The following is a 16479-nucleotide window of genomic DNA, read 5'->3' as shown; positions in this document are numbered from 1 at the left end:
ATGAATTGCAGGGAAACACAACCAAGCAGGTGATGGAATAGAACAAAACCATCCAGGATCTAAAAATTGAAATAGAAACAATAAAGAAATCACAAAGGGTGACAACCCTGGAGATAGGAAAACTAGGAAAGAGATCAGGAGTTATAGATGCAAGTATCAGCAACAAAATGCAAGAGAAGAAGAGAGAATCTCAGGGGCAAAAGATACTATAGCAAAGATTGAAACAACAATTAAAGTAAATGTAAAACGCATAAAGCGCCTAACCCAAAACATCCAGGAAGTTCAGGACACAATGAGAAGATCAAATCTAAGGATAATAGGTATAGAAGAGACCAAAGATTCCCAAATTAAAAAGCCAGTAAATATCTTCAACAAAATTATAGAAGAAAACTACCCTAACCTAAAGAAAGAGATGTCCGTAAATATATAAGAAGCCCGCAGAACTCCAAATAGATTGATCCAGAAAAGAAATTCCACCTGTCACAAAATAGTCAAAACACCAAATGCACAAAAGAAAGAATATTAAAAACAGTAAGGAAAAAAGGTTAAGTAACATATAAAAACAGACCTGTCAGAATTACACCAGACTTCTCACCAGAGACTATGAAATGAAAGCCAAGATGCCAGCCTACGCTACTACAGTCAGCAAAATTCTCGTTTAACATAGATGGACAGAAACCAAGATATTCCAGGACAAAACCAAATTTACACAATTTCTTTCTACAAATCCAGCCCGACAAAGGATAATAAATGGAAGACTCCAACACAAGCAAGGAAACTACACCCTAGAAAAAGCAAGAAAGTATTCTCCTTGCAACAAACCTAAAAGAAGAGAGCCACACAAACATAATTCCTCCTCAACAACAAAAATAAGAGAAAACAACAATCACTATTTCTTAATATATCTTAATATCAATGGACTCAATTCTCTAATAAAAAGACATAGACTAATAGACTGGATACAGAAAGAGGACCCAGCATTTTGCTGCAAACAGAAAACACACCTCAGTGACAGAGACAGACGCTACCTCAGAGTAAAATGCTGGAAAACAATTTCCAAGCAAATTGTCCCAAGAAACAAGCTGCAGTCACCATTCTAACATCAAATAAAATTGATTTTCAACCAAAAGTTATCCCAAAAACGATAAAAAAGGACACTTCATGTTCATAAAGGGAAAAATCCACCAAGATGAACGCTCGATTTTGAATATCTATGCTCCAAATGCCAGGGCACTGACACTCATAAAAGAAACCTTACTAAAGCTCAAAGCACACATTGCACCTCACACAATAATAGTGGGAGAATTCAACGCCTCACTCTCATCAATGGACAGATCACGGAAACAGAAATTAAACAGAGACACAGAGAAATTGACAGAAATTACAAACCAAATGGATTAAATAGAACATTTCATCCTAAAGCAAAAGAATATACCTTTTTCTCAGCACCTCATGGTACCTTTTCCAAAACTGCCATATGATTGGCCGCAAAACAGGCCTCAACAGCTACAAGAAGATTGAAATAATCCCACGCATCTTATCAGATCACCACAGACTAAGACTGGTCTTCAATAACCACAAAAATGACAGAAAACCCACATATATATGTAAGTTGATCAACGCTCTACTCATTGATAACTTGATCAAGAAAGAACTAAAGAAAGAATTTAAAGACTTTTTTCTATTTAATGAAAATGAAGACACAAAATACCCATACTTATGGGATACAATTAAAGCAGTACTACGAGGAGAACTTACAGCTCTGAGGACCTCCAAAAAGAAACAGGAGAGAGCATACACTAGCAGTTTGACAATACATCTAACAGCTCTAGAACAACAACAACAACAAAATCCAAATACACCCAAGAGGAGTAGACAGCAGGAAATAATCACACTCAGGGCTAAAATCAACGAAATAGAAACAAAAAGAACCATACAAAGAATCAACAAAACCAGGAGCTGGTTCTTTGAGAAAATCAGCAAGATGGTTAGAAAAAAAAAAGGCTGAAGAGATTTGCACCCCTTTAGGAAGAACAACAACATCAACCAACCAGACACCCCAGAGCTCCCATTCATTAAACCACCAACCAAAGTCTACATGTGGAGAATATAAGGGAATGACAGGATGGGGAGTGGGGAGGCAGTAACTGGGGTAGGAGTGTTGGTGAGCACCCTCATAGAAGCAGAGGGATGGAGGATGGGATAGGGGGTTTCAGGAGGGGAAACTTGTTAAAGGGATACTATTTTAAATGTAAATAATGACAACATTCCATTAAAAAAGGGAAGAAAAACCTTTATCAGCCTGTAAACAGCAGAAAATATACAAATTGAGCTCTCACTGGCCCATCTAAGGTAGACGAAAGATAGGGAAAAAAATCTTACTCATCTGTTGTCTGCTCTACACAAGAAAATGCTCTAAGGGTTCAGAGGATGTGAAATTTGAAAGGAAAGGAACAAACCTTTAGTATGAGTGAGCAGCTTTTAAGACTGTTAAGATAGCAAACTTTTCATACATTTTATCAAAATTTGAGAAATAATTAGAAAACACCCTTTGATTGTTATATGAAAGAAAACTAACCAGATAACTCTTAAGGACTATCTAAAGTAAATTTTGATGTTTTGGTTCTTACATGAAAAACACTAGACACGGTTGCTTTATTTGTCTCTTTGACAGGGATGCTCATGATGTAGGTGAGAAATCAAGTGCTGTGCTTCTGCTGTTTCACCTTTTTCTCTTACTAAGCAAGGAACCTCAGTTCAGCCGCAAATCAGGTTAGCAGGACAGTTCTGTGTACATACAGCCTCGCTAGGTAGAAGGCTGGTCTGCCTTGTTGTGCTGTCATTAAGTCCTTCATTTTCTACTAAACAGTTCAAATGATCATCCTAGTCAAAATCTGCTGAAAAATATCTTACAGATTCAAAACATAAGCCACAATACTCCTTATAGAAACACAAACAAACAAAAACTAAGTAACCAAAAACAAAAAAACAAGCAACAACAAAAACAAAACAAACAACAAACACCCAGCTCTTTACACACTCAGAGAGATGGGATAAGTATATGTCCTTATCTGTGAAACGAAATAATTCAACTCATAGCCTGTGATCTTCTTGCTTCGTAATTTCTTTATATCTATAGCACAAAAAACCTCCTATGAAAATAAAACATTTTGGAGAGAGACATTAAAATAGTCTGTGTAGGAATGTCCACAGCTGTCCCAGTCAACGGCTTCCAGAATCGATTTAATAAGATGAATTGTGAGAGATAAAGGAGATCAAAATTTAGAGGAAGGTCAGACAGACTTATTGCTACTGTTTAAGGTAAAGGTTGGAGGCTGTAAAGCACCTATTGAGAATTCCATTACAATGTGTCCTGTAGTAAAGAGAAAGGTGTTTTCCTCTTTACATAAAACCAAGTACATCATTCAAGGAGTGGCAGTAGTTGCTGGGAGATAATATAATATAAATGTCAACTCACAGAAAACTAGAACAAACAGATTATGCTCAATAACAATGTAAACAGCGGGCAGAGGAGAAGCACATGATCCTCATGAAGAACACAAGCTGTGAAATTCTGAACAAGTATCTTGAACTTTGTGAATCAACACATGTTGATTTACTTTTCTGCTCCCGTTTTATCAACAATGAATTTCTCTCATTGGTACTAACTACTTAGACAGTACATAAAAAAAGGAGTTAAACCATATAGAGAGTATATATAAGAGAAATATCACGTTTTTATTTTATTTAATTCTGGGTTGAAATTGCCAATAATTACTGTGTAAGAGAAAATGACATTTTATTCAAAGGTGAGCAGAGGTAGATCAATACCCGAAAAGTTGTACACCAGTATGTACATGCCAGGATCTTGTATATCTTTTATGTGCAAGCTAGCATCTCACTATCCAGAAAGACTCAGTAAGTATGGCATCTGTTCTGTCAACATAAATATTTTCCAACAATAAATCTATGTCAATTATTATTCAGTGTGCATCAAATAGTACTCATGGCCACAAAAGTAAAAAGATAGGCTGAGATTATTCTGGTTTCTTTTGTACAATTTGGGAACATCAGAGACATGAGATAAACAAATGACAGAGAGACTGAACCAACAGAAACAACAGCATAGGTTTCAAAGTAGGAAAAAAGATGGTTAGATTAGAACAAAAATAGCATCTGGGCAGTGGAATGTGAACATGAATGAGCACAAGTATTAACAAATAACATGGCTGCCGAATGGATCAGACCAAATATTACCAAGAATAAACCAGCACTGAAGATGAATGCATTTGTGATTTTTTAATTACATTTTTACTGCATTTGTCATGTAAATAAAAAGGCACATGTTAGAGAATCGAGAAACCTTTGCAGCAGGCAGTAACTATTTCTAGCAGTCAGATAGAAGACATTACAATGCCATGGCCAAGAACCATGATCAGATGTCCATTTATAGTGGAGAATAAAAATATTTGAAGAATATTCAGTAAAAACTGTAATGTTTAGGTGAAATCTAAACATGAAAAAAAAAATTTCTGTCACTTCCTCTATCATGAATATGCTAAATTACTGGATATCAACTTAAAATATTTTCAGAGGAGACTAATGTGGAGAGACAACAGTGTTAGGATGTCAGCAGTATCTTATATCAAAAAAAAATAAAGTTGAGATTTTGAAAAAGGCATGAGTAGAATGTTACATAATTTAAGTAAATTAAACTGTCAAAGTGAGATAGGAATTACCTTATGCTTTTATGTTTATGCATATAGAGAGTCCCAGGTTCTTATTTTACTATTTCACCTACAGATCTGCATATTTATAAGATAAATTGATATGACTTTGACAGAATATCTTTACCTGTTGTGGTAACTTGAATGAGAATGGCCCTTATAGATTCATATATTTGAATGTGTGGTCCCCAGTAGGTGAAATGGTTAGGGAAGGATTAGGAGATGTGGTTTTTGGCAGGAAGTATGTCACTGTAGATGGGCTTTGAGGTCTGACATCATTCCCATTTAGTTTCCTCTCTATTCTTCCCCTCTCTGTTTCTCTCTGCTCTGTGTATGTGACATGGATATAAACTCTCAGTTATTGCTCCACTAGTATGACTACCTGCCTCCTGCCTGCCATGATGGTCAAGGATTCACTCTCTGAAACTTTAATCCCCCAGTAAACTTATTCTTCTGTAAGTTGACTTGGTCATGTTACTTTATCACATCAATTGGAAAGTAATTAAGACTTAGGTAAACCAACTTTCTGTAACAAACTTTCAGTAAACAGGTAAACAGCCAGGCTTGTCTCTCAAGTACTTCCCCATAATGGTCGAGTCCAGCCAGTTATTTTTAAAAGGTAAAATAAAAACAAGCACAATAAAAACTATACACCTAAAACAATGCAACAAACAAACAAAAAAACCCCACAAAAGTCATGATTACAACAGAAGAAATAAAAGCAAAACAGAAAGTAATGTTGAATTATTGAGAGACAGGATCCAAAGCAAAGGGTAGAAATCTTGTGTATAGTCTTCTGTTTTTAATTAATTAATTAATTAATCTATTTATGTTCCAAATCATTCCCTCTTCCTTGTTACCCCCAGAGTTCCTCCCCAGATCCCTCCTTCCCTTTGCCTCTGAGGATGGTTTTCTACTACAAATTTTACTGTCTCTTAGTCTGTCTGTCTTTCTGTGTCTCTCTCTATCACCCTGTCTCTATCTCTGTCTCTTTGTCACTCTGTTTCTTCCTCTGTCTCCATCTCCAACTCTGCTTCATACATACATGTGTGTGTGTGTGTGTGTGTGTGTGTGTGTGTGTGTGTGAGAGTAGTAGTAGTAGTAGTAGTAGTAGTAGTAGTAGTAGTAGTAGTAGTAGTACTTCGTGAATTCACTTTGTATTCTTTGACTATAGTAAATTATAAGATGAGAAAACTGAAAAAAAAACATAAAATTAAGAGAAAAGGGGGTGGATTTTTGTTAACCCAGAAGTGATCTATTCTCTTAGGAATGCCTATCCATTTTGATGAAAAATCAACCATGGCCACAGATTTCTTTTCTGAATGTGATGTCAGAGAGAACATAAATTAAGTAGCAGTTTTATGAAATGGAAATTCTGTATAGAAATGTCATTATGTACTGTTTTCCTCCTTTGAAAATAACTTGAGTCAAGAGGGACTGCACCATATGCTCTGTCTTGTGGGAAGTATACAGTAAAGGGCTAAGAAATTATTTGGGGGTTTTAATTAGTTTTGACACCTAGTCTTCAAACTCAAGCCGGAAATTCCTACTCTGAAACTGAAATATAAGACTAATTACATAAATCCCGACTAGCATCACATATCTTATGTATAATAATTTTCCCACTATATGTCAGTATTATTTCATAACTTCTATACCACAAAGTATTATCAAAATAATAATGAAACTAATGAATATGACTTAAAATACTTTGAAAAATAAAATCGTCTTTTCCTAAAGCCATCCTAGAATGTCATCTTTATTCAATTCCTGTGACCAGTCCTCATGATGTAGCATGTTTAGTTAGAGAATCCTTATACAGTTTACAACTCAAAACTAAAACTAAAAATAAGTCGAGCTCTCTCATATATTTCTTAAAACATGTCCATGAATAATGTAGATTCAACAATTTCCTTACTGTCATACCACATAAGAAGTTCACGCAGAAAAGTTGGCCTTCAAGATAGCAACATGTGGGGAAATACAAGCATGCAATATGATAACCCAACTGGAAGCACTCTCTAGAGTCTACATGAGATTTGGGGTATTTATGGGGCTGAAAGCTCCTTTCAAAGTTCCTAATGTGCAATGATGTCCTCTTTAACTTGCAACAAATAAGCATAGAAAAGAGGGATAGAATTCTATTTCTCAGATGAAAGTAAGTTAACTTGGGGCAATTTATCTTTCCTAGAATATTATGGTGCATTGCCAGCAGGCCACAGATGCACACCCTATGAGAAGCCAGAAGAGACATATGTGAGGAGGGTAAATGAGTTGAACTGCAGTGCAGTAATGAGGTGTCAACCACCCTCCAGATGAATGCTTCAAATATTTATCTTAAAAATAAAAATACCTTATAGCAATTTTCTCTATGCCTGTTTAATAACAAGGATTTTCATCTTCTATAGTCTCAAATCCATTGAGAGAGTCATGAGAAAGAAATGAAGAGAGGACATGAAGTTATTGCATACTAGAGAATAAGAGACAGATAATATTTAATATTAGCTTTATGAATAATTCAATATCCTCCTGATTTGAAGACAATTGAATTCAAATATCCACATGAAAAAGTTCCTTAGTAAATTTCTGCTTCCTTTCTAGCTTCTATTGTTTACCTACCCACCTGCCAAATTATGAATAATGTCAAGACCAGCAGTAAATTTTCTTGTGTTTCCTTGCCTCAGGGATCAGGGATTCAACAGCCATATTTTAATCATTACTATGACTCTTGTCTTAAAGTTCAAATAAAAATGAATCAGTGGGCAAATTCTGACAAAAGCCATGGTCCTCCATTTGAAAACCTAGCATACAGCTAACCATTATTTCCAATGACAGAGTGAACACCATATGAAAGAAGATCCCTGAGATACTAGCAATCATGGGAGTGGTCAAATATTTGGAGAAGACAGATTATCTGTTCAGGTAAGCCTTGGAAAACTAAACATTCACAGTATGATTGATTCTCCAGATTCCAACCCTTTAAATAAAGAACATTAGTGTTTGTCCATGTGCATGTCACCTATTTAGAGAGAGTCCATGGGTCTTTGATCATTTCAGTTACTCCTTAGTACCCAATTAGCATTCATGGAAGTAATAAGTAAATTCTCTTAATAGAAATTGTTAAATGATAAAGATGACAATATTATTATTTTATGATCTAACACATTTGTGTGACTATAATATTGTTTTTAACTGACTATGGTGGTGTGAATTGAAATGGTCTCCATAGAGTAATATGTTTGAATGCTTCACCCATAAAGAGTGACACTATTAGGGAGTTGGCCTTATTGAAGTAGATGTGGACTTTATGGAGGAATGGTGTCACTATGCACGCAGGGTCTGAGATTTCTTATGCTTAAGCTATGCCCGGTGTGGCACAGTCTCCTTCTGCTGCCTATGGATCAAGATGTAGAACTTTCAGCTCCTTCTCCAGCACCGTATCTACCTGGATACTGCCGTGCTTCCCACCATGATGATAATGGAGTAAACCTCTGAAAATGTAAGCTAGCCCAAATTAGTTGTTTTCCTTTATAAGAGTTGTCTTAGCCTCAGTGTCTCCTCAAAGCAATAAAAGCCTAAGGCACTTACTAACATGCCTGATGGTAGATGGTGTTTTGCAATGTGATGTATGCTGTTGACTAGGTCTGGTTTATCACAGACATACTGAGGACTACAGTCACGGGCTCTTTGCTTTCTTTTATTTTATTCAGAATAGTCAATCAGCTGGAAATGGGAATGTGGGGAGATAGACCTATTAAAAGGCTTATCTCAAATCTCAAGGAAGCAGATTTGGTACAATATTAAAGGATAACCATACTTTCTGTGCAAATTTTGTTTCCTTTTGAGACACTTTAAAATTAGTATAAGTTTAGTATAATGGTAACAAAATATTCTGAATGTCGAAAGCGAAGGGCACAGAAAGCAACGGACAGTGGATACCACGGAAGCAAGAAACCAGGAAAAAAGAAAGAAAAAAAATAAATAACAGAGTACTTGACTATTTTGTTCTTTCTGGTCTACATGTATATGTCTAATGTGGTGAGCCGTTGGTGTCTGATCTAAGAAAGAGCTCTAAGTAGGTTGAACACATATCAAACTCTAGGGAGAGTTCACAGGCGTGTCACATTACTGACCCTCTCTGCTACAGTTGACGTGTGTCTCATCGCTGAAGTCTCCGCAGTCATTGTCACCATCGCAGGCCCAGTGCCCTGGGATACACCGGCCGCTCGCACATCTGAACTGGTCATCAAGGCAAGAGTGAACACAGCCCACCTCATCACTCCGGTCCCCACAGTCATCATCTGGAAAGACATACTGAAAGCTAGCATGAAATGTAAAGTGGAAGAATAGTTCATTACATTTGTAGTAGCCTATGAAGGACTGGCTCATGATTTTGGAAAAGGAAAGATGAATTCTTCACCAATATTTCCAAACAAGAGGCATGCTATTCAGATGTTACACATCTTCTGCTTTAATAGCCAATGCTAAAATAGGAGAAAGAAAGCACCGATGTCGGATTTTGCAGGTGAAATATCTAATTCATTTAGAGACAAGTAGCCATCAACTAATTGACTGCCACAAGCAGACAGTGGTGTCTACAGGAGGGTTAAATAACATAGTGCAATGGAATTCTTACTCAAAGCTACTACTTCTGTGCCTCAAAGCTTGTAGCTGTGTCTTCCGCTCAGGGGCTTTGTCTCTATGGTCTGACATGATGATTTACAGTCCTTCCCTTCCCTGCTACCTACATGTCCAGATACATACATAGAAACTGTATGTTCACGTTAAAAATGATTTATGCTCAGTATTGGCAATAGCAAGAAGGAAAGGAAGGAAATACGAGAAGACAGTGAGCTAAACAACATTGAATAATATATAATTTTTGACCTGCATTTAGAATGAGAAGGCATAGTGATATAATTAACTGCCAGAAGAAAAATACTTGTGTTTAAACGCAAGTTGACAAGAGCTAAGATCATCAGGAAAATTCCATAATGATTCATAAATTGCCAATGTTACGTAAATGCTTTGGGAAACTGAATTGTGCAGGTAATTCCCTTAATTCCTCTATTCATCTTTGGACGTAGATATCTGAAAATGAAGCTCTGTCAGAATCCCATGAGACAAATATCATGGTCCTGTATCCTTAATGCTGATCCTCAATAACATGCCAACTTCCCACTCACTTCCTTTCTGAGCCACTTTGCTTGGCAGTGCAAGTTTGTTTGCAATTCCCTTTGAAGGAGGCCAGGCAGCATAGACAGCTGGGCCCCAACCTGTTCACTGCTGTGCAGGGAGCACTTGATACTTGCCAGTGTCGCAGTGCCATTTGTTGCTGATGCATCTCCCACTCTTGCATATGAACTGAGTCAGTGGCTCACAGGTTGGAAATTCTGTGAAAGATGTAAAAGGGAATATGAGAAATGTATCATGGATTGAGCTTGATTTGTATTATATCCCATTCACCAATGTGATCAGAACTCTAATCCTCTAGAAAGGCATAGGAGACAGGAGATAAATCAATATCGTGATTATAACTTCCTAAGGATATTAAGGAGAACTTCTTCATATCTGAACCTCACTTGAATGTCTGAAATGCAGAATTTCTAGCCACCATAAACCCAGGAGAATTGTTGGACGGCATATCATTAGAACCCATCATATGTTCTGAAATATCATTCTGTGAATGATAGAAAGCAGGGTTGCTACTAAAAATTGCTTCTGTGTGTCTGCACTGTAGCACTTTTCTAAATTCAGAGAGCCAAACATGATTATCAAGGGTAACACTGACTTCTGAGGGAGGCCATGTTGTAAAAAGAAATTAATTAATCGACTAATGAAGTCAGTTTAGTTGCTCCCATATATTTACAAAGATTTTGACACCGCGAATTCAAATCAAAAGAAGTGAGCAAAAACCGAGAAAAAATAATGCAGACTTTAAAAATGAGACAAAATCAATTAAAGTCAATTAAACCAATTGAATAAAAAGATCTCTTTCCTATCCCTTACATAACAACAATATGAAAAAAGACAAGTTATTGACATCGTAAATCCAATTAGCCATTTTAACAATCTAATAAATCCAGAAGCCAGTACTCATATAATGAAAACTGATAATTTTGAAAATTAAAAAAAAAAACCTTAAAAATAATCAGAGAAAAAATAATGTGCTGAACAGGTCAGCAAACTTTCAGACTGAGAGTTTTGCGGAAAAAAATAGTACTATGTTTATTAATAGACAGAAATGGTTCACCTAAAGATTTGTGGATTTCTCTGAATCAGGCCTTTTCATTCAAGAAAATATAGAGTCATAATCAGCATCTTCTCTTTAGAAGAGCTTACTTAGAATCTTAAAATATTTTACAGAAAAAGAACCACCAACGTTATCAGATACATTCTGTGGACTTCTTACAAAACATCTAAAGCCAATTCTTCTTGGGCATACTACACTTCGGAAGACCAAAATGCTGTTATTTTTTAATCTAACTAATAGTTACATTTCTATAAGCTACTTCCCAACTTATTTGTAGTTTTCAATTTGGAATTTTTAACACTAGTTAATTTGAAAAAAGTATAAAAACACACAGAGACCTACCATATCTATCAACTTTAAAAGATGGGAAAAGCAGATAGTACCCAATCATTTTGGCATTAACGAACTGATGGTTTAGAAAAGTCCCACGGGCCCATGATCTCCAATATCTTCCAACATTGGAATTCTCGTAAAGCCATATGTTTATTCCTGTTTCTAACATATTAGTATTTTTCTCCATCATATTCAATTTTTATCCATAATCTCTGCAAATTGATATTTTCTTTTCTTTATAATATAAATTGCCTCATGTGTAAACAAATTTATAATTCTGTTTTTGACCAGACATGAATTTTTAAGTATTTACACTATTTTAATATTTGGTTCCCATTTTTTTTGTCCAGATTTATAACTCCAGCATTGTCTAGGAAAGAGACAGGACGCTCCTTGAGGTTTACATGTGGAAAGCTGAGAATTGAGAAATGCTTGTCATCCTAGCACTAAGACTAAGGTAATAGATTTCCTGGGCCTCACTGGAGGGTCTCATTAAACAGTAGCCCTAATCTAGTTGTTTTAACACGCCAATTTCTCCCCACCCTCTCTCTCTCTCTCTCTCTCTATATATATATATATATATGTGTGTGTGTGTATATGTGTGTGTATATATGTGTGTGAATATATAATGTGTGAATAAATATATATATATGTATATAAATTATAAGGGGTAGGGGCTGTTGTTGATGTTAGGGTAGGGACAGAGATTGGAGTAGGGATAGAAGTGGGGTTAATGGTAGGGTACGGTATAAGAGTATGGATAAGTGTTAGGGTTAAGTTTATAATTAAGGTTTTAAATAATTCATTCTGTAAATATATTTTATTTATAAATGTCATAATAAATTTATTTAAATAGTATAAAATACAATCAATTTGTTTAATTATTTATTTAACAATATATATTTTTATTTAATATTTATTTAAATAAATAAAGTTTTTAAAATTTTTATTTTTTTTACATATTTTATTGGATATTTTAAATTTACATTTCAAATGTTATTCCCTTTCTCAGTTTCCAGTTCATAAACCCTCTATCCCATTCTCTCTCACCCTTCTTCTATGAACCTCCAACTCTCCAACCACCTACCCCTTTTCCCCTTCCTGACCTGACATCCCCCTACAGCAGGAGCTCCAATCTTGGCAGAACCAAAGGCTTCTTTTCCCATGGTGCCCAACAAGGCCATCCTCTGCTACATATGCAGCTGGAGCCAAGGGTCTGTCCTTGTATACTCTTTGGATGGTGGTTTAGTCCCTGGAAGCTCTGATTGGTTGGTATTGTTGTTCTTATGGGGTTGCAAGTCCCTTCAGCCTTTTTTTCTCATCTTTATTTTCTTGGGTATTTCTTATTTACAATTCGATTGTTATTCCCTTTTCCGGTTTCCAGGCCAACATCCCCCTAATCCCTCCCCCTCCCTATCTTTATGGGTGTTCCCCTCCCCATCCTTCCCCCATTACCTCCCTCCCCTAAACAATCACATTCACTGGGTATTCAATCTTGGCAAGACCAAGGTCTTCCCCTTCCACTGGTGCCCTTACTAGGCTATTCATTGCTACCTATGAGGTTGGAGCTCACGGTCAGTTCATGTATAGTGTTTGGGTAGTGGCTTAGTCCCTGGAAGCTCTGGTTGGTTGGCATTGTTGTTCATATGGGGGGGGTCTCAAATCCTTTCAGCTCTTTCAGTCCTTTCTCTGATTCCTTCAACGGGGTCCCATTGTCAATTCAGTGGTTTGCTGCTGGCATTCGCCTATGTATTTGCTGTATTCTGGCTGTGTCTCTCAGGACATCTACATCCGGTACCTGTCAACCTGCACTTCTTTTCTTCATCCATCTTATAAAGTTTGGTGGCTGTAGACATATGGGATACATGTGGGTCAGGATCTGAATTGGCGATCCTTCAGCCTCTGTTCTAAACTTTGCCTTCCTATTCCCTGCCAAGGGTATTCTTGTTCCACTTTTAAAGAAGGAGTGAAGAATTCGAATTTTGGTCATCCCTCTTGAGGTTCATGTGTTCTGTGCCTCTAGGGTAATTCAAGCATTTGGGCTAATAGCTACTTATCAATAAGTGCATACCATGTGTGTTTTTCTGTGATTGTGTTACCTCACTCAGGATGATATTTTCCAGTTCCATCCATTTGCCTATGAATTTCATAAAGTCATTGTTTTTTTGATAGTGAAGTAATATTCCATTGTGTAGATGTACCACATTTTCTGTATCCATTCCTCTGTTGAAGGGCATCTGGGTTCTTTCCAGCTTCTGGCTATTATAAATAAGGCTGCTATGAACATAGTGGAGCACGTGTCTTTTTTATATGTTGGGGAATCTTTTGGGTATATGCCCAAGAGAGGTATAGCTGGGTCCTCAGGTAGTACAATGTCCAATTTTCTGAGGAACCTCCAGACTGATTTCCAGAATGGTTGTACCAGTCTGCAACCCACCAACAATGGAGGAGTGTTCCTCTTTCTCCGCATCCTCGCCAGCATTTGCTCTAACCTGAGTTTTTGATCTTAGAAATTCTCACTGGTGTGAGGTGAAATATCAGGGTTGTTTTGATTTGCATTCCCTTTTGACTAAAGATGTTCAACATTTCTTTAGGTGTTTCTCAGTCATTCGGCATTCCTCACCTGTGAATTCTTTGTTTAGCTCTGAACCCCATTTTTAATAGGGTTATTTGTCTCCCTGCGGTCTAACTTCTTTAGTTCTTTGTATATTTTGGATATAAGCCCTCTATCAATTGTAGGATTTGTAAAGGTCTTTTCCCAGTCTGTTGGTTGCCGTTTTGTCCTAACCACAGTGTCCTTTCCCTTACAGAAGCTTTGCAGTTTTATGAGATCCCATTTGTCGATCTTGATCTTAGAGCATAAGCCATTGGTGTTTTGTTCAGGAAATTTTCTCCAGTGCCCATGTGTTCGAGATTTTTCCCCACTTTTCTTCTATTAGTTTGAGTGTATCTGGTTTGATGTGGAGGTCCTTGATCCACTTGGACTTAAGCTTTGTACAGGATGATAAGCAAGGATCGATCTTTTAATCCTTTCTCTAACTCCTCCAACAGGGACCCCGTTCTCAATTCAGTGTTTTGCTGCTAGCATTTGCCTCTGTATTTGTGATGCTTTGGCTGAGCCTCTCAGGAGAGGGCTATATCAGGAGGGCTCCTGTCAGCATGCACTTCTTTGCATCAGCAATATTGTCTGGGTTAGGTGGCTATACGTATATGGGCTGGATACCCAGGTGTGGCAGGTTCTGAATGGCCATTCCTTCAGTCTCTGCTCCAAACTTTGTCTCCATATCCCCTCCTATGAATATTTTTGTTCCATCTTTTAAGAAGGACTGAAGCATCCTCAGTTTGGTTGTCCTTCTTCTTGAGCTTCATGTGGTCTGTTGATTGTATCATGGGTAATTCGAGCTTTTGGGCTAATAGCCACTTATCAGCAAGTGCATATAATGTGTGGTTTTTTTGTGATTGGATTACCTTACTCAGGATGATATTTTCTAGTTCCATCCATTTACCTATAAATTTCATGAAGTCATGTTTTTGGTAGCTGAGTAGTACTCCATTGTGTAGATGTATCACATTTTCTGTATCCATTCCTCTGTTGAAGGACATCTGGGTTCTTTCTAGCAACCTCTCAACTTCTGAACTCCACCAGCTAACCTTTGCTGGTTTTCTAAAATACACCTGCTAACCCTCAGCAGGCTTGAAGCGTTTATATTTCATTAATTAAATTAATTTTAATGCAATTAATTTAATTTCAATGACAAATTAAAAATATTTAATAATAAATATAAAGTAAATATTTTAATTATTATATTAAATAATAAATTTTTACATGCACACACACACACACACACATATATATATATATATATATATATATATATATATATACACATGCACACACTGAACATTTATAATCACAAAAGTACCCGCATGCTTACATGTCCACATGTGCATGCACATGAGGCTAGTGGTAGGGCAGGGTGGGAGATATGAAGAGGACAGGTAGGGAGAGATAGAGACAGAGAGACAGAGACAGACAGAAAGACAAAGTCAGAGAAACAAATACACACAGAGAGAAGGAGGGTAAGGGAGAAAAAGCAAAAGATAGAGGAGACAGAGAATGATAGATATGCTTGTCATAAAACCAGAGACATTGGGACATAAACATAATTCAAGTAATATAGTGAAAAGGAGACAAATGTCAACAGTGAAATAAAGAGTCAAATGTGAATTCATGCTGTGAGAGCCAGACCTGCTGAGGTAGGCTAGCAACCCCACTACTTGGAATATGATGGTGGAAAAATCATGAAATCAAGACCAAACAAGAATAGGCAAGAAGATGCTGCCTCAAAAACTGAGAAATAACTGAATAAATCTAAAATCAAATCAATCTTCAGGGTTTTAGAACATCCATATACCTTCTGCTCACATAGAGTTTGACATGAACACTTTTGTTTTATGATGTCCTCAAACTCATGATTCCTCTCTCCGGCCTCCTGAATGTGGTGACTGCACTCACTGTTTCCTTCTTCCACCCTTATATTAATATGTTGAAATAAATATCTAAATACTCTATGTCTGTTCTGTTAAAACACTGCCATGCATTTTTATGTTTGCAAAAGAATTAAGTATAATAAATGTGCCCTCCCTGACTTCCAAGAGCATCGTGAAGCCTACTAAAGAGGCTTAGGTGTAGTTCTGACACCTAAGAAAATCCTGAGGTCATTTCTTCTTTGCAGAAAGTAGTGGCTAGCATCAGATAAGTGAAATAACTACCAGATTAAATGTTAAAATTATTTGAACTTATGTTTTATTGTAGCGTCAAGTGCCCAGTGCATATTAGGAGGAATACATGAAATACAGGTCTTTCACTGGCCACTGGATAAAAAGACACATATCACTGATTTCTTACTATTGCACTGCTGGTGCCCAATATAGGCAGCAATGGTGCCTACTTACATTGCACGCCTTACTCTAAAACATAAATAATAGCTAGAGCCTCTTATTGCTAATATTTCTCCTGTTTTACATTAGTGCTCATTTAACACTTAAAAATTAGTATCAAAATATTCAGTTTTTTTCTTGTATTCTATTAAAATACCGTCATGGATTTTTATTTTTGACAAATAGCTACATAATCATGGTTTTCTTGACTTCATATAAATATTC

The 16479-nt window shown here is 36.6% G+C and overlaps 1 protein-coding gene across 1 annotated transcript in view; it reads right to left on the bottom strand.

The window, feature by feature from the left end:
• The window catches only part of LOC116901382 (low-density lipoprotein receptor-related protein 1B-like), a 199002-nt gene extending 189849 nt beyond the window's left edge, over window positions 1–9153 (bottom strand). The window contains exon 1 of the mRNA XM_032903249.1: window positions 8861–9153. Coding sequence (XP_032759140.1) covers window positions 8861–9116 — 256 coding nt within the window. The 5' untranslated portion in view covers window positions 9117–9153. The remainder of the gene's footprint in view (window positions 1–8860) is intronic.
• Window positions 9154–16479: the final 7326 nt, after the last annotated feature.

This window comes from Rattus rattus, chromosome 5 (assembly GCF_011064425.1).
Source record: "Rattus rattus isolate New Zealand chromosome 5, Rrattus_CSIRO_v1, whole genome shotgun sequence".
Classification (NCBI taxonomy): Eukaryota; Metazoa; Chordata; class Mammalia; order Rodentia; family Muridae; genus Rattus; species Rattus rattus.
The sequence above is the reverse complement of the archived record's forward strand: the minus strand, read 5'-3'. Positions and strand labels throughout refer to the sequence as shown.